Consider the following 19,072-nt stretch of genomic DNA (forward strand, 5'->3'; position numbering starts at 1 on the left):
AGTAATTTTAATTAATCAATATAAAATATAAATATTAAATTATTTTTAATAAATAATTTTATTAATTTATACATATAAATTTTAATAAATATAAATATAAATTATTTTATAAACATATAAATTTTTATAAATGTGAGTGTAAATTATTGATGGTTAATTGCTAGTTTAAAATGATAATATTGCTGTATAATTAAACCGCTAAGGCCCCCTACTGCATTGATAAGTTGTGAATATTGAATTATTTTTTAAAGTATTCATGGTCCACTCTATTATCATTATTATAATTGACATTGGAGTAACCTTTAATTACTTTCACTATTTTTTTTCAATTATCATATAAAGATTAAGGTTGTCAAACGGCCAACCCAATTTATTTAGGTTTGACCTATTAAATTTGTGAGTTAAATAAGTTGATCTGTTTAAGTTTGTTTTATTTATAGATCATAATTTTTAATTCGAATTATTTATAACCAATTTGATAGGTTAAGCAGACGAACTTATTTATTTTTTTATTTTAATTTTTGAAACAAATTTTGACAAAAAAAACTTTTAAATCAAAAACCTTAAATAAACATTTTATGTTATATCAAAAAAAATATTAGCTAAAAATATTTTTTTAATATAAAAAAAATGATTCACTCATTTAATCCGTCATTTTTTAGGTTAATCAGATTCAGGCTATTTAACCCAAAATCTAAACGGGTTTAATTTTAAAAAAAAAATTGCCTATTTAAATAAATAAATGAGTTAACTAATTAAATTTAACCTATTTTAACGATTTAAAAAAAAGGAACAAAAAAAGAAAATGCTTAAAAATGTCAAATTATATTGAAGTTTCTCATTAGTTTCCAGACAATTTCATCAAATAGGAAATCAGCTAAAAATATTTTTTACTTGTTAAAGTTCTTTTTCGACATTTTGTTGTGTCATATATATATATATTAGAAGTTTTAAAATACATAATTTTTGTTTGTCTGAGTCAAATGTTGAACAGGATATATTTGACAATTGACTTGGTTTGGTCTTTTACCTCTAACAGTCTCTGCCTTATCAAAGACTTACTCAGTCAATTATGAAAGAATTTTATATAGAACCCTACAAACAAGATTTTGATGTTCAATTAATGAGCAATTAAAATAAGGATTTTTCAGATTTCTTATCTATGTTAATTTTTTACATGACCAATTTACAATAAGCTATGATGCATGAATACTGATACGGATACAGGACACGATATGATACGGGATATGTCGACACGTAAATTTTAAAATCTTACATGATATGGAGACACACATACATATAAAATATAAAATATTTTTTGGATAAATCGTAATGATAATTTGATATTTTATTGATATTAAAATATAAATTAAATTTTTTTAATTATTTTTAATGTCTTATTTTAATTATATCAAATATTTAAAATATTTTTTGTTTTAATAATAAATAATATATACTATATCTAAATTTATTTTAAGAATATATCTTAAAAATAAGACTGAACACTTTGACACATGATGGTATTTAGGTATGTTTAGGCGTGTCTGGAGAATAATTTTTTATTTTTTATTAAGACACGGTTAGACACAGTAGACACGCATGTTGAACGAGTGTCAGTGAGTGTCGTATCTAAAATGTGTCCAACATACGGATATAGCAACTCAACGAAGTGTCCGTACTTCATAGCAAAATATCAATGTCACTTGTTTTTATTTATTTTAAAGATAATATCCTGTTAGATATAAGAATGAATATAAAAAATAGCTTAGAGAAAATACTAGGTGATATAAGATTAGAATATCTAAAATGAGAATAAAATATATGATGCATAATATGAGCATTCATTGCTCTCAGTGCACACAGGAAATTCTCAATCAGAAGTTAGAAGAAAGCAATAAAAAGCACTTAGAATTCTTTAACTTCTAGTCTTCTACATAACTATACCATTGAATACATATACACAAAGTAATAAGTGGAAGAACAATAAGGTTTTGGCATGGACCCTAACCAGTTTTGTTATTATATATAGTACAAATACAATAAGCTTCTCTTAGAGATGGAGCATAATTATCATTCCAATTATGTACATTAAAAATCAACTATCAAATTAATTATCTGAATAAATTACATATTAAAATATAAAATATATATTTAAAAATTAAAATACACATTTAAAATACATAATACCTGATTCAGTGGGTGATTTTTTATGCATCCGGAACACTTTCTTTTATCCTTTATCCTATCTTTACTTCTTCCGGGGACTTTGCAATGATTTTGCAGCTCCCTCAAAGAAATCCAAAATATAAGCTTCTAAATCTTCAGCACTATATTTAACGTGCTTCTCACTAATCTGATTACTATGCCTCCCTACAAATGTTCTATAAGCATGGACCACCTTCAAGGACAGCGAAATTCGCAGTTCTTCGCGAAGCTGAATATCTGGAATGTTCCAAGCTGTTTGGACCCTATAAAGATCCTCGAATGCAATGTAGAAGCTTCTTAACTTGTCTTTAAGAACATTCTTTGGGCCAACATTGCTAATAGTTCCTTGCATTTGGATTCCATCATCTTTAAGCCAGGAAAGAATTGAACTCAAACTAGATCTCTGGTAATCCATTGCATGCTGCCTATACTTGGATTTGCGCTTTCGGATCCAATCGTCTCCGAAAATCGACCCAAGTTCATCAGATCCTTTAACCTTTCTAGCCATGTACTGGATGTTATTCACTAAGAAGAGGTGCTGCAAGGGAACATCTTTGTATAATTTGGATTTCTCATCAAGATTGAATTCTAAGATCGATGCCACGGACCGGAAGTGGCGCGCCATCTTTCCCTCCTCTGTTTCTTCTTTGTCCTTGAGAAGATGATTAAGCTTTTCGCCGTAGTCAGTTAAAGTTTCAAGATAGTTCATCACATATCTGGTTAATGGATGGATTCCGCCTCCAACAAAAGGAGTTGATGCACCGTCCGAGGCAATGGCATGCTCGAATTCAAGAAACGTGGCCTTCACGCAATCGCCTAATCCGGTTATTGCCTCGAGAAATTCGAACCTAACGGACGAACCGGCCTTGTCTTGATACAAATCGGTAACTTCCGGTACAAGGCTTGAAAGGACCTCATACATGTCAAGGATCTTGAACAATTTCTCAGGTTTGCGAGGGCCAATTGAAACGGCTCCGGCGAAATTCAGAAGCTGCAACATCAAAGACTTTGATGCATCAACAAAACAAACTTGACTTACCGGTTCGCCTTCCCCGAAAATCCGGTCAGCAAGCCACTTCTCGCTTGCAAGATAAACCCTAACAAAGATTCTCACGGCCCAAATCCACCGTTTGATCTTGGAATTCAGAGCAGTCCACTCCATTCTCAGGACATTCTCAATGCTTTGTTTTTCAATTTCAAGAATTGCCAAGCATTGTTCCAACGCTTCCCTTCGCGCCATGGTATAAGCATGGCAACATTCCTGGCGATAACCGGAAGCAAACATCAAACTAGCAATGCACCGAAGATGAAGAATCACATCTGGACTAACCGGATCGTTGATACTGTCTCTCCGGAACGATTCGACGGACTCATCACCGAACGACACCACTGAATTCTCATCAGAAAAGTCACCTTCACTTCTAAACGACACGTATTCAGGCTCAAAAGGCTGCGTGTTCTGGCTAAGCAAGCTCTTGAAGACTTGTTCAAGCTGAGACATAGCGGTTTGGAGAATGCTATAAGCTCTATGCAAAAGCTTATATTCTTTGTCCTCTTTGCTTAAAGTTGAGCTCTCTAACTTCTCAATCAACCGTCGTGTTTCGTCCGCGGCGTTCAAATACTCGCTCTGATCTTCCTCCCAGTTCATTATTACCTCCTCAATGGCGTTGAGCCTATCTTCTAGGTCTTTCTCCTTTGAACTCGCTATGCTAATTGAACGCAGCTGAGTGCCAAGATCTGCTAGAATCTTCTTCGCGTCGCCGGTGAGATTCTTCTTTGATCCTAATGCCCTCACAACGTGCCTCGCTGCGGCGATCAGGTTTTCCTCTCTTTCTAGCTCCGGAATCATAAGCTCAGATTCCTCAAAGGCCATGTTATACAAACAAAGAGAACGGAAACAGAACAGAGCAGAATCCTTCACTACAATTAAGTTTTAGAAGGACTCACCAACCAAGAAGCCAATGTTACAATCACCATTAGAACAATGAGTAGGTACAAATTATTGCAAGAAAAAGAATAACCAACTATATTATGTTAAAGGTAGCAATGGAAAGAACTGTATGGAGTTTATTGACTTTTCACTATGAAGCACCGAAGAAGTATAACAATTATTGAGAAGAAAAACAGGACAATGGAGAAAGAAGAAAACTTTTGCTTTTTGGGTAAATAATAATAAGTGTCATGGACTCATGGTTCAATTAGTGGCTGTGATTTGTGGATATGATAAAATATCAGATCAACCCTACAGAAGTCTTGCAAGGTACTGTTACTGATGTTTTGTTTCTCTGACTTGTTTTTATTATTTTGGAATTATTAGCGGCTTGACGCGGTTCAATGGGAAGATGTACTTTAATTTTGGAGTTTCTTAAGTACGATACAGTTTGAAGATTGAACAGGTAAATGTTCATGCTTTTGACTTCTTCAGCTCTTGTCATTCTAAAATAAGTGTCCAAAATCAATGAATTGTTACGCAAATCACATGTCACTCGGGGTTTAGGAAAAAGAAGGTCAAGTAAGACTAGATGATTTTAGAAATGAATTTAATTTTAACTTATTGATAATGTATTTAATCATATAATGTTGTATTAATAAAAATAATTATTTTTTATATTGGCTGTTTGAATGGTTATGTAAATGAACAATTGTAATTATACAATTGTGTAAAACGTTCTATATATTAGTACATTAAAATTAAACTCTTTAGTCTTTACCATAATAATAGTAAAATTTTTACTATAATTCGAAAGAATTACAATTATTAAGTCCCTAAAATTCTTCTTAATCCTATCAAGGATCACACACAGGGGCGGAGTTAGAATAAAATTTAGGGAGGTGACAAAGTTTAATTTTTTAATATAAGGAGACTAAAATTAAAATTTTAAGGAGGGGTTAAACCAAAATTTACACATAACTTATAAGAAAAAGTTGAAATTTAGGTTTATGTAGGAGTGATTCCGCCCCTAGTCACACAAGCTCGTTATCGAGTTTTCATCACTAAACTAACCTAGCTTAAATTTTTCTGTCAAGTGCTCTCCCAACTTAGTAAAAAGAACTTTTCAGACTCATGACACAAAACAGAAAATACATCAAAAGAATTTGACTTATTCAAAGACTTTTTTCTAAATATATTTCCTTTATTTTTCTCTCAATGACATTTACTAATGCCTCACATATTTACCTTTTTCATGAAAACAAAGAAAGATAGAATAAAAAAGTAACATATTCAATAAAAAAAAAAGATAAGTAATAGAAATGTTCTAAGAAAATTAGATTTGTGTTTTTACTCCTTGCTTTTAATTCTTGGCCAAATGTCCTTTCTATATAGGTGCATTATTTCCAAAGCTTGAAACTTTTTTGGTAACAAATTCTGAGCGCATAATACTGTAAAATAGTTACATTCTTCTCTAGAAATGAGTACAACAATAGAGGTAATGGAAGTGTAAAATGATAGAAGAACAAAGTTATAGATTACAGAAGATCCTGTATGTGCTGTCATTTCTATCCTTCTTTCGTTTGATAACCACACTTATCTTTGTTGTATTAATTTAATCTTCATCCTTGATTTTTAACTTTGGCTCTAAATTTTATCATTTTTCTTTCATCAGTTTGATTAAAAGAGCCATTTCTTCCTTTCTTGTAATATTGTTTGTCCATTTTGATTTAAATTTCTGCAATTTTTTTTTATTATTTTGTTCAATATGAACGGCTGAAATGCTTGGCCTTTCTGTCAATAACAACATTAATACGAGGCTGTACGAATAAAAGATTCATCAAATAATATTTAGATTTTTAAATTCAATTAATTATATGTTTGTCATCATAAAAAATAATATTATTATTTTTTAAACTCAACTTCTATAATTTGACGCTTTTTAATTTTCATATAGAGGGGAGAATGGAGTAGGACGCCAATATGTAGTGCATGCGTGCTTTACCAGGGTATGGTATCAGGGGAGAAGAAATCAGACGGTGCGAGTTGAAGCTGCCCAATTGGACGGTCCGATTTGAGGGTGACAACACGGACAATCCGAGTTGTGCCATTCCCGCCACGTGTCGCGCATGCCAAGTTCCCAGAACGGTGCCCCTTAAACCCAACATACCCCCTTCCTGCACCCACTCCCTCCATCCGAAATCAGTTTCTCCTTCAACCCACCAGCAGCCATTCTCTCTTCTTCTTCTTCATTTAGCAGCTTCTTCTTCTTCTAGGTGCATGAAAAAAAAATTTACAATGCCAAAGAAACACAAATATAAAGATGTTGATCGTCCTGAACTTCATATTGTAAATTATCTCAGCCATCCTGATTATGTAAGTTTATTTTTTTATTTTTTTTATATTTCAGAATTATAATTATTATTGTTAGAAATTTAATTTTTATTATTGTTGATAGAAATTGAATTTAGGAATATATGTGACAGAAATATGATTGTTGTTAGAAATTTAGGAATATAGTTAGAAATATATATGTTTAGATGTAGTTTGTTAGAGAATATTTTAGAAATTTTTTGTAATAATTTTAGAAATTATAATTAATTCGGAGGAACATTTATGGTTTACTGGTTTTTATCATGTTTCGCATATTGGAATAGTTCAATGTCAGAAAGCACTGGTAAATGCTCTAGTTAAAAGGTGGCTCCCAGACACACACACCTTTCACCTTCCGGTTGGTGAGTGTACTGTGACACTGAAAGATATGGCCGTAATTCTTGGTCTTCCGACGAACAGTCTTTCAGTCACAGGAATGACTATGAGCAGTTTTGAAGCCTTAGAGGCTGGGTGTTCGCACCAATTTAGGGTTGCACCGAGAAAGTCAGACTGTAGAGGAAGCTGCATAAAATTGATGTGGCTTCGGGATTTAAAAGAACGTTTACAGTTGATTGGTGAAAAGAGTATTCAGAGGTACATGAAGTGCCACATTATGTTGTTATTTGGTACGATCTTGTTTGGAGACAAGTCTAGGGCATCTGTGCACTGGAAGTTCCTGCCTTTGCTTCGTGATTTCGGCAGTATCGGATAGTATAGTTGGGGATTGGCATGCCTAGCACACCTGTACAGGGCGCTATGCAGGGCATCTCGTTTTGAATATAAGAAAATCGATGGTCCGCTAACACTTCTGCTAACTTGGGCTTGGATCTGTCTACCATATCTTGTGTCGGTTCCTAGAGAACCCCACAGTTTTTCGCTTGCAAATAGGTAATATTATCGACTTACATCGTATCTTCATATTTATGTTTTAATTGTGTTAATGAAATGAATCATATTAGGTGGCGTAACTGGAACTGTGGAGACCAACGCTATAGATTTCTTACTCTTGCACACTTTAGGAAGTCATTGGATGATATTCAAGAAGGTCAGGTATGTTTTCATTAAAGAAGTATTTGTTTCGGGTTTAGTCTTACTGTTATTTGGCTTGTCATGGTCTGTTTCTTTTATTGTGTGCAGTTTGTGTGGGTTGCTTATGGTGTTGATCGCATTGATCCAGACATGATTCCTGGAGACATCTACATGCACTCAGTTGTGTGGAGTGCTACGGTGCCATTAGTTTCATTTGAATGCATTGAGCGACATGCTAGTGATAGGTTTAGGCGACATTTTGGTTTCGTTCAGGGAGTTCCTCATCAGAAACGGAATCTAGACAAGACACACGGAGAAGTTCTTATTGGTCCTAAGAATCTTGACTGGGCCATAGCCACGACTGATTTATTTTGGGTGATGCAGTGAACAAACAGGTATAATCACGTTCTTACTGAGCTTACCGTGCCTCCACAATATCCGTTGGATATTTACATGCACTGGTACCGTACCAAATATCATGTGGTTCAAGAGAATGATGAGGGTAATCCAGTTATGGATAATGACAATGATAGGGGTAATCCAGTTGTGGATGATGACAATGATGAGCAGGAGCCACAATCACCGCCACCTCCACCTCCACCTCCACCTTCACATGAACAACCACAGTCCTCGGTCCCATATATATTTCAAACACAGTTTGCCCCGTCATATCCAATACATCAGCAATATTGGAGTACTCCACAATTTGACTCAGGAGACGGAGCTTCTTTTAGCCAGTTACTTGGGTTCATGGCTGCAAATACAGGCCAATCACAATCTAGCCAGCAGCCTGATTTCATGACGGGTAGGTATTTCTTGGACGCGAGGCATCCATGCTGCACTTCCTCGGGTATTTCTGGAGGTAGGGTATCTGGAGACTCTAGTAGGAGTGACGGTGATTGAGAGATTCTTAGTCAAAACCCACGCCGTGTTTTCATGGGTCTAATTGAAGTAAATGCTAAGGCAACTGAGCAAGAGACTAATGAGTATCTAGTAGATGAACCAGGTGACGAGGATGACGAAGAGGGTGAAGATGAGGACATGGATGAGGATGAAGAATCCCGCAATGATGCTCTTGATGATGGTGATCATGCAGGTCCAATTATTAATGATTTACTTTTTTGGCAATTGATTATATTATATTTATATTTGAGTCTTCTTTTGTTTGACTATGTTACATACTTGTTTGGCGGACATTCTTTTGTTTATACTATATACATCATTGGATGGTCTGTTTAATTAAATTATGTACAGGCGAGGCATGTACTCTAGATGAGATAAGCAAATGATACAATCTTAGGGTTGATCCGCCATGTCATAGCGCTGATCGATACACCCCGTTCATGCTAAAACGGGCCGCCAAGAAATGCAAGAAATTTGTGAAAGATGTAAAGTGGACAATGAAAAAGTAGTTGTTGTGTACTTAACATTTTCTATGTATCATTTAACTTTTCTATGTATCATTTAACTGCTCTATATTTCATTACTATGCTTGTAGTAGAATTCTTGGATAAGTTATAAAGTTTTAAATATTGTAGAGCGTTTGGGTAAATTCTAAAGTCACAAGTGTCATAAAGTAGTTTCATAAAATAACAATGTTTCAAATATCATACTGTTGTAAATATGAAGTTGTAAATGCCATAGAGTACTTGGATAAAATATAAAATATATAAATCAACTGAGCATTGTTGCCAGCACTTGCACCACCTGACTGACGGCATCTATTATGGCTGTGTCCATCAGCCCCACATTGCCTACATTGCCTAGGACCACGTAACATTCACGTATCCATCTCGTTCAAAAAATGTGTCATCCTTGGGTGACCTTTAGTCACTCGTCTTAGGTACGGATTTGGTACAAATCGAGGCCCGTTGTACGCAGGCCATGTAGTGGGATTTCCCAGTGGCCTAAACCTAGCTCGGTAAACCCTTCGAACTTGGTCCATCTTATAAACATCATGAACATACACTTGGCAATCTAGTCGTTGATTTGTACAACATGCAAACACATGTCGACAAGAAATTCGGTCCACCTGGAACTCACCACAGTCACATCGTTATCGACGGAGGTTGACGGCATACTCTGTTCCACTTGGTATGTCACGCACTTCAAAGACATTATTCTGCCTGTCAAAGTAATTAAGCTGGATGTTTCCTGATGCAAGTTGACTTGCATGCAATTTTGAGATCATAATCTCAGAAAAAACATGTCCAGTAGTTATCCGAGCCTCCGCCTCAGCTCTTTTTCGAGTGAACAACTCGTTAAGCCTGTAGAATATTGCTTTGACAAGTGCAGTGATAGGGAGATTGCATGCACCCTTCAAGACTGAGTTGATGCATTCCACTAGGTTCGTGGTCATGTGACCCTATCGGTAACCACCACAGAATGCCAATGCATACTGTTCGCGGGGGGATTCGATTTAACAAGTTAATGTAAGCCTCGCCCCGTTCTCATAGACGCTGGTAACGCAATTCGTACTCGCGAACCGTCCTTGAATATCCTGTACAATAAGAAAAAATAAACAGAAAAAAAAGGATGACAAACACATAATGAAGTTAACTCTATTAATAACAAACTTCAAATTACTCAATGTTACCTATATTGACGACAAGTTTTTGCAGGTATGATGCCTTGAACTTTCTCAAAAAATTTGATTCTATATGCCTGATGCAAAACATGTGAAAAGCTCTAGGAGGTGACTAAGCTCCATTACTGCGGGCCACAGCTACATTGATGGATTCGTGTCGGTCAGATATCAGTCCCACACCATCCCAAGTCACAACATGTTGTCACAAGTTACTAAGATAAAAGTGTCACGCATCAGAAGTCTTTTCCTCCACAATAGCAAATGCGATTGGGACGATATTGTTGTTACCATCCTGTGAAACTGCAACTAACAGACAACCCTTGTACTTTCCATACAAGTGAGTCCCATCTACCTGGACAATTGGCTTACAATATCTAAATGCTCTAATGTGGGGATAATAACTCCAGAAGACTCGATGCAATACCCGGATATCAGTTACCAAGTCATCGCCTTGATATGCAGGCATAGTATCAAAATGGACGACTGCTGACGGCTCCTTATGACACATGGCCTCAAACCATATCAGCAAAGCTTCGTACGATACTTCCCAACCTCCAAATATTTTTTTCACTAACTTTTGCTTAGCCAACCATGCTTTCCGATAGCTGATAGTGTAATTGAACTTTGATTGCACTTCTGCAATAACTGAATTTACCTTTATCGAGGGGTCAGCCTCAACCAACGGCTTTATTGCTTCTGCAATTGTGTTCGAATCCAGCTTCGAATGATCTTGATAAATGGTGGCTCTGGTACAAGTGTGACTATCATTATACCTCCTTATAACCCAACAGTACTTTCTGCTGATCATGCTAACCCTGATAAGCCAATCACACCCTGACACATACTGTGTACACTTGGCATAAAATGTCAACAGCTCTAACTCATACACCCGGTAGTCTACACCTCTTCGGATGGTATAATCTTTCATCACCATAATAACAGCTTCCTTAGAACTGAATTCCATTCCCATGGCAAATTCACCATCTACAACAATAGGAATTTCTGCCACGACGACAGCCATTCGATAAATATTTAATACACAAATATTTAATAACCGAAATTAAAAGTAAATCAATACTCACTACATTAATATTAATATAAATAAACTTTACATCAGGTTATTATCTCAAACTTAACAAAAAAAAACATAAAGACATAAATAAATACTGATTAATAAATACTAATTAATATTTAACTTAATCAATAATTCACTAAAAATATTATTATCTTAAATTTAACTAAATAAACACATAAACAAATGCTAATTGAGTAATTTCACACGTCACTTAACTATTTGGTCCATCATTCAATATAAATTATTACAAAATTCTAATCCTTCGTATAAATATAGGCAATTACGTGCGTGCAATCATATATTTCTGAAACTCCAGAGCATGCATGGCTTCCAAATCCAAAACTCGCATGAAAGATGGCTCCTCAAACGGTACTTCGTTTGCGAGTGCATTTGCCACGTCTATCACATTTGGAGCCATAGTACCGTCACCTTGATCTTTATCTCCGTTTGGACCAACAACTTCGTAATTGCTTTTGAACTCTTCCTCACTGTCACTATTCTAATCTTCCCGTTCAATATTTCGATTGGCCTCAGATTGTTCGAACTCAATGTACAACTCGATGAACGAGATCTGAGCCCGACTTTCCATATACATTGAAAACATCTCTTGCATACTCGCTTCTTCAGTTATATATTTGGTTTGAAACTGAACGAATCCACCAAATACTGGTATGGGATATCTGTATAAAATACATGATATTTTTCTTGTCATCTTAGAATCTATCTTCTCACAAATCACACCTTTAAGCTCTTCAAATGAGATTGTGAAGGGAATAACATCATCTAACGAATTTTCACAAGTAAATTTTACTCCTTCAGATGTTTGTAACAAAATCTGACCAAAATAATATACTTTTAAAAGGACTCTATCATCCATTTCTCTCACCCGCATAAATAAAAACTTCACTATCAAATTTTTTTAGTTCATACGAAAGAAGAGAGATACAAGAGCTGAGGAAAGAAGAAGAACAAGCAGAACAAGAAGTACAAGAGGAGGAGATATGAGAAGTGGTTTACGAGTTACACACACTTATATATATAAATCGGACCAGCGATTAGTTTTAACTGATTCAAAAATTATATAATAATCAACTCGGACCATCCGATTTGATTTTCGCAAAATAAAAAAACATTTGATATATATAAAAATCGGACGGTCCGATTAGCTAAGCCAAAGTTCAAATTCTCGTTCCCACACAAATCGGACCGTCCGATTGGTAGCCAAATTTTTTAAATAAAGAAATCAGATAGTCCGATTTCTTCCTTCATTGTGTCAGTTAAGAGCTATCCCACACCAAAATCTAGCACCCATATAATCCATATCCACGCACAACACACAAATTCCTGGCATACCGAAAAAAATGAGCCAAAATTTGACACTAAAATTAAAATAAAATGTGAGAACAAATCTTGTATGATGTAAAAAAACAAAACTTAATAAAAAAATCATTCCTACTAAATAAATTATTTTAAAATATAAAATATATATTAAAAATAAATTAAATAATATATATTTATACACAAATATATATTATTTTTAAGAGGGTGTAGATAACTCAACTATTGGGACTATTTTAGAGTAACAAGAGATTTTGGATATGATTCATGAGCATAATATCAAAATTGAGACGAAAAAAATGTACTGCGAGAGTGGTCCTACTTGACTCAAGTAGAACTATTTAAGACAAACAATATCTATACTTGACTCAAGTAGAACTATTTAAGACAAACAATATCTATACTGTCCACCAAGAAAAGGTACTATATATTTATTTTATTACAACATACAAATACTCCATTATTTGCATATTCACAAAAATAACTTTTTTCTACAATTAGATCATTTAATAAGTTTAATTTAGTAAGTAATAAAATAATAAAATTATATCATACATTCTCCCTTTTTTTTCTTTATATATTTTAAATTCACAAACCAATAAAAAATGTTTAAAACACTTTAAACATTTTCTTTTGTCGCATCTAGGGGTGTTTAAAACCGATCCGAACCGAATAAAATCGATCAACCAAATTAAAAAAATAAAAAATTAAATAAACCAAAAACTGAAAAACCGAAAAAATTAGATTTTACCGTTTTTATTGCGGTTTGGTTCGATTTTTGATTCTGACACTGAAAACCTAACCGAACTGAACCGGTTCGCATAAAACCCAAACAAAACCAACCCACCCCTAACGTGACCAAACCTAGCCGCCAACACTCACTCCACTCTGCGCTCTCTACCCTCAAAACCCACTTGGCCTCCCACTCTCCCAACAGCCAGCACCTCCCACTCCCAGCCCGCGCGAACCCCTTCCTCCCACCACCTCCCAGCGTCGCCGATTGTTGTTCAATTTCTATGACTTGTTTACTTTACCAATGAAATACATCTTTTCATGCTTTTTTAACCCTAACAGATTCATTCGTTCTATACCGTATCAGTTTATCTGCGATCCTTTTCTGTTGTAGATTTCATCTTAGTTCTACAAATATAGTTTCATCTTGTTTGATCATGGTGTTCGCTTATCGTGTTTGCTTTGCACTATTGTTCTTGTTAGCTATAAATCTTTTCGTTTTTAAGATGGAGCTGTTTTTCGTTGTCCCTGTATTTAGAGCAATTTGTTTTTTATTCTGAGTTCCATTAGGAAATTGATGAATAAGGTTGAGGCCTAGGCACGCATTGTAACTTTTAGGATGTGGAAATTGGTAATTTGATTTCTAAGGGGAAAACAAATATTATGCGATATATACTTGATTAACCATGCATCAAGCTGAGATTTGCTTGTTTACTTCTTGTTGATTTACTGAAGTTGCTTCTGATTGTTGTTCTGTTTTTCACTATTCATGGTTCAATGTTCAAACTCAGAGGATGTCCTTAACAATTAACATAAAAAGCTCTTCCTTTTTTTTTTTAAATTCTGGTTTAAGGTTGCTGCCCTGTAGGCTTGTACTACAATGATTCTATAGTTTTAATAAAGTAAACTAATCATTTTGTTTGTAAACGGTGTTTATTTGCTTAAACTTTTTATGATTCTAATTTTGAAAATAATGCAAAAATTGAGGCCCAACTGTACTCCTAATTTGAAGATTGAGAATCGAGAATACCTAACATTGAGAGGCACATGTTTAGTTTAGTTAAGCATTCACACCACTGTTTAACAGTCATTTTTTCATGAATATACAATTCCATTTGGTATTAATTATTTGTGTTATAACTCAGTTTCTGATTTCAGGTTCTTTGTTTGCTGAACAATGTTTTGCTATCTTGCTAGAGAACATCAAAATATGGCTGCTTTGCTGGAAAAATTAATGGAAGCAACTTTATTCTTTTTGTTGTGTTGAACTTTTCATGCTTTTTGATTGTTGTATTATAACTTCTTTTGTTGTTAAACTTTTTGTATCAAGATTTTTGTTAGTTATTATGTTGTATGACTTTATTTATGATTTTGTGAAATTAAACTTCTTATTTTGTTGTATATGTTTTTGTTAAAAATAACATAGGACAGAGTTTTAGTACATGGGAAATAATTAGAACATAATACTTTTTTTTGAATTGAAAAACCGAACAAACTAAACCAAATTAAACCGATTTTAATTGGTTTAGTTTAATTTGGATAGTCTCAATAAAAAGATCGAACCAAATTAAACCGAACTACTAATATAAAATTGAATCAAATGTTTTTTTTTTTAAATCGAACCAAACCGCACCGCAAACACCCTAGCCGCACCTAAAATTTCCGTTCTTTCTTTCTCCTTGTAAATGGTGAACATACAAATTTTGTTTCCTTCTTTTATTTTCTCAAAACTCCTCCTGCCCAGTATAGATAATAAGAATGGTTCTGGTGTTGGTATATGATAGTAAAAATAGTTGTGGTGTTGAAAATGGTAGGGTGGTAGAAGAAGGAAAAAAAAAAGAAAAAAAAGAGGATAAGAGGAGGTGGATATTTTTATAATTTTATAATTAAGTTAGAATAGTTAGATAATTTAAGTAAGTCAAATTATTAGTTAACTGTTGATTATCAGTGTGAAAAGAGAAATTAGACCAATGGGTTAATTTGGGTGCAAATTTCATTAATTGAAAAATTGAAGTACCATTCAAGGCTCATATATAATTATTTTTATGCAAAATTAATAAATAAATTTTTTAAAATATTTAATAAATAAATTTAATTTTAATGTATTGTCAATGTAAAAGAGTTTTATACATGCATCTGTGTAAATAATCATTTAAAAGAATAGATTTTGATTATACGACTGTATAAAATGTTTTAGACCGTTAGTGCATCATCAAAATTAAACTCTTAATAAATTTGATAATAATTTTAAGGAATAAGTATTGTTTTGGTCCCTAACGTTGAGGGTCAGAATCGAAACTATCCCTGATGTAATTTTTGACTTAAAATCGTCCTTAATGTTGCATTTCATTTTAAAATCGTCATTTCTAATAAATTTTTTTCTAAATGACAAAAATGCCATTTTTTCCTCTGCCTTGCTGCCTCTGCCTCGCCGCCTCTGCCTCGCAACCTCGCCGCCTGTTTTCTTGCTTCTGCTTTCTTGCTTTCTGTTTTCTGCTTTCTTGCTTCTGCTTTCTTGTTTTCTGTTTTTGCTTCTTGGTTTGGTGTTGTTGCTGTTGTTTGGTGTTCTTGGTGTTGGTGGTTGGTATTGGTGGTGATGTTTGTGTTTGTGGTGGTGGTGGTGGTGGTTGTAGTGTTGGTGGTTGTGTTGGTGTTGGTGTTGGTGTTGGTGTTGGTGGTGATGGAGGAGGTAATTGTGTTGGTAGTGGTGAGGGTATTTTTGTCAAAAAAAAAATTAAAAGGACAATTTTAATACGAAAAAAATGTTAAAGATTATTTTAAATCCAAAATTACAATGGGGACGGTTTCGATTCGGACCCTTAACGTCAGGGACCAAAACAATACTTATCCCTAATTTTAATTATTAATTTTATGTTAATATAATTGTACGTGAATTCTGTTTTTATTTAACGGATAAAACTTGAAAAATCATTTTACTATTTACTAAAAAAATAATTCTAAAATGAAGAGATTTTTGTATTGAGAAAATAAAAAGAAGTGTATTCTAGGCTCAAGAATTTAATATGGGAAGGAAAGTGGTGTTTTGGCCAGAAATGGGGGAATATTGTGTTTTACCCTATGGTGGATGCATGGTCAACATGCAGGGGCGTGTTGACTGCCACAAGTGGGGGGCGAGATGACGTGGCGGAGCTTGAGTGGGACACGATGGCATCACGTGGGGGCGTGCTGACCTAGCACGTGGGGCATGATGATGACGTAGCGGAGCTTAAATGGTCCACACAGGCATCACGTGGGGGCGTGATGATGACGTGGCGGAGCCTGAATGGGCCATGTAAGCATCACGTGGGGGCGTGTTGATGTAGCACGTGGGGCGTGATGATGATGTGGCGGAGCTTGATTGGTACACGGGGACATCACGTGGGGGCGTGATGACGTGGCATGTGGGGGCGTGCTGAGTCAGCACGCAGGGGCGTCCTGACACATGGCAGTACGTGATTGGCCTGAGGCAATCAAAACGTGGGGCGTGGTGAATACTACTCTCTATATAAGGCAGTGCTCGGGTCCATTTTCATTCTGAGGAAGTGTGTGAGTGTTCTTTGAGTGTGTTTCTGGTGTAATAGAGGGTACCGCAAACTTGGTAGTGTATCGCGACAGTGAGATAATACGTAATACTCATGAGGGAGTGAGGTTTGTGTGCCAGAATCCGTTTTCGTTTGTGGTTTCATGCACCATGACGTTTATGGAACTTCAAAACGGTCTCTGTCAAAGCATGGAGAACGGTACGTTAATGAGAGAGAGCAGAATTCTGTACCGGAATCTGGTTGTAGTTTTCGGTGGTCTAATACAGTTTGATACCATGCCAATCACTGACGAAGTGACTATGCATAATATGTTTCAAATTCACCGGCAGACTCAGATGCGACAGCCACAGATTGAGCTGTATGTTGAGTTTGAAACCGTAGAGACGGAAGTGATTCAAAATGATTTAGAGGTGGAGGATGATAGAGCTGCAGTGTACGAGGGAATGAATAGTGACAACGAAGAGAACTTCGAAGCCACTTATGAAGCCGGCGACGAAGACGAGGTTGGTGATGTGGGAGTTGAGACAGCAGCGGATAATGTAGTGGTTCACCCCTCGATCAGTCAACCGATGAACGTGCCACCTTTTATGCGTGAGTTGGATCTCGACGCTATGCATGCACCGGAGTTTTCGGAATATTCAAACATAGGTACGTGATGACCGAATAATATGTTTTCTTTAACTATCAGGTGGATTTCGCTCCGTCCGTAGGTCATATGGATGACCTGGAACTGAGTCATCCATACCTACAGCGACCGACCCACCTGCCTCTGCCGGAGGTGTCGACCCACCCGCCTCTGCCGGAGGGGCCGTCCCACCCGCCTCTGTCGGAGGGGGCCGACCCACCTGCCTCTGCTGGAGCGGATGCACCGGAGTTGTACTCGTCAACAAGTGTGTATGTCCGCCGAAGGAATCCACTATCACACAATGCACCCTCTAACGTGTGGTCGGAAGCAGGACGCCGCAAACCATGGCTCATATCGACTGATGCCCCACGTGGATCAGCTGAGGCTGACGGTGGATCACTGTAACCTCACCCACCGGCAACACAAAAGTGTGAGTCTCCGGCCTCCACCTTTCAACCAGAGCAGCTAACAACGGGTGAAATCCTCTTATCATCCCAATCCTAGATACGTGATAGAATCCCGTGGCGCGTAAGTAGTTTTCGACCCTCGGGTTCCAACTCTGTGGCGGATCCAGTTTACGCACCAACAAATTTCTGTTAGACTGCATCAACAAAAATATATTTGTTATATTAGTTATAAATATTCATTTATTAATAAACAAATATTAGCATATCTATTTGTATGTGATCACTTCATTTAATAATATTATTTAATGTCGTATAGTATAGTATAATATATATTTTATTTTAGTATTTTTATAACAAAAAATTAATTTAAAATTAACAAAAAAATTATATTTTAACATATTAAATAACAAAAAATAACAGAAATTAAAATACACAATAAAAATATAATTTACCAATTTACATAAATTAGATGATACAAATAATTTATAATATGTTCCTTTGGAGCATTATAATTACGAACCATTCTTTAAAATAAATACAAAATAATATTTTTTTACTGCCTATTTTCCCACCCTTTCTCCTTGTGGAGCAGCAACACCCTTCCCCTCTGATATGAGTTCACAATCCCCCTTCTCCTAATGCTTTTCTGCCCTCTCACTAACACACTTTCTTTCTATATTGCAGTTGGAGGAGGAGACTTTTTATATAGAGCAATGAAGAGGCCACACTTGATGTTTACCGAGGTGAGATCTATCCCCTGCATAGCAGTAGCTGCAGTACGCCCCCGTGGTGCAGGAACATCGGGACTCCGCGACGCCAGCTCCACCACGCCCTGCGTGGTGCCAGAACCTGCATGCTCGCCGTGTCACCATGTCCCTGCGTGGTGCTAACACGCTGCTCAGTAGCAGGGTCACCACGCCCCTGCTTGTTGACCGGCAGCTCCACCGCCCGGTAAATCATCCCACCCTCCAATATCCTCCTAAAACACCAACTTCTTTCCCATAACAAAAATAATTTCTGTGTAGACTTTAAGAAAATATAAAGAATTTTCATCTCTTTGCCAGTTTTCCTTTTCACTATAGCCTGCGCTTTACTCAAATACTATTTATCTTTCTTTAAAAGCAGCAAACTATATACAACAAAATTTCAAATGAAAAAAGCAACGAGTATCAAATTTGTTTGAAGATAATCGTTTATTTTTTTTAGATATTAATAAAATTTGAGTAAAA

At 35.6% G+C, this 19,072-nt stretch overlaps 1 protein-coding gene across 1 annotated transcript; it reads right to left on the bottom strand.

The window, feature by feature from the left end:
• On the bottom strand, window positions 1,967–4,455 carry LOC107624228 (exocyst complex component EXO70B1-like). Its single transcript, XM_016326711.2, has one exon. The coding sequence runs from the start codon at window positions 4,076–4,078 to the stop codon at window positions 2,249–2,251; it is 1,830 nt and encodes a 609-aa protein (XP_016182197.1). The 5' UTR covers window positions 4,079–4,455; the 3' UTR covers window positions 1,967–2,248.

Source organism: Arachis ipaensis, chromosome B10, assembly GCF_000816755.2.
Source record: "Arachis ipaensis cultivar K30076 chromosome B10, Araip1.1, whole genome shotgun sequence".
Classification (NCBI taxonomy): Eukaryota; Viridiplantae; Streptophyta; class Magnoliopsida; order Fabales; family Fabaceae; genus Arachis; species Arachis ipaensis.

Excerpts from the sequence above, each read along its gene's own strand:
- LOC107624228 (XM_016326711.2), bottom strand. The coding sequence starts at position 4,078 with ATGGCCTTTGAGGAATCTGAGCTTATGATTCCGGAGCTAGAAAGAGAG.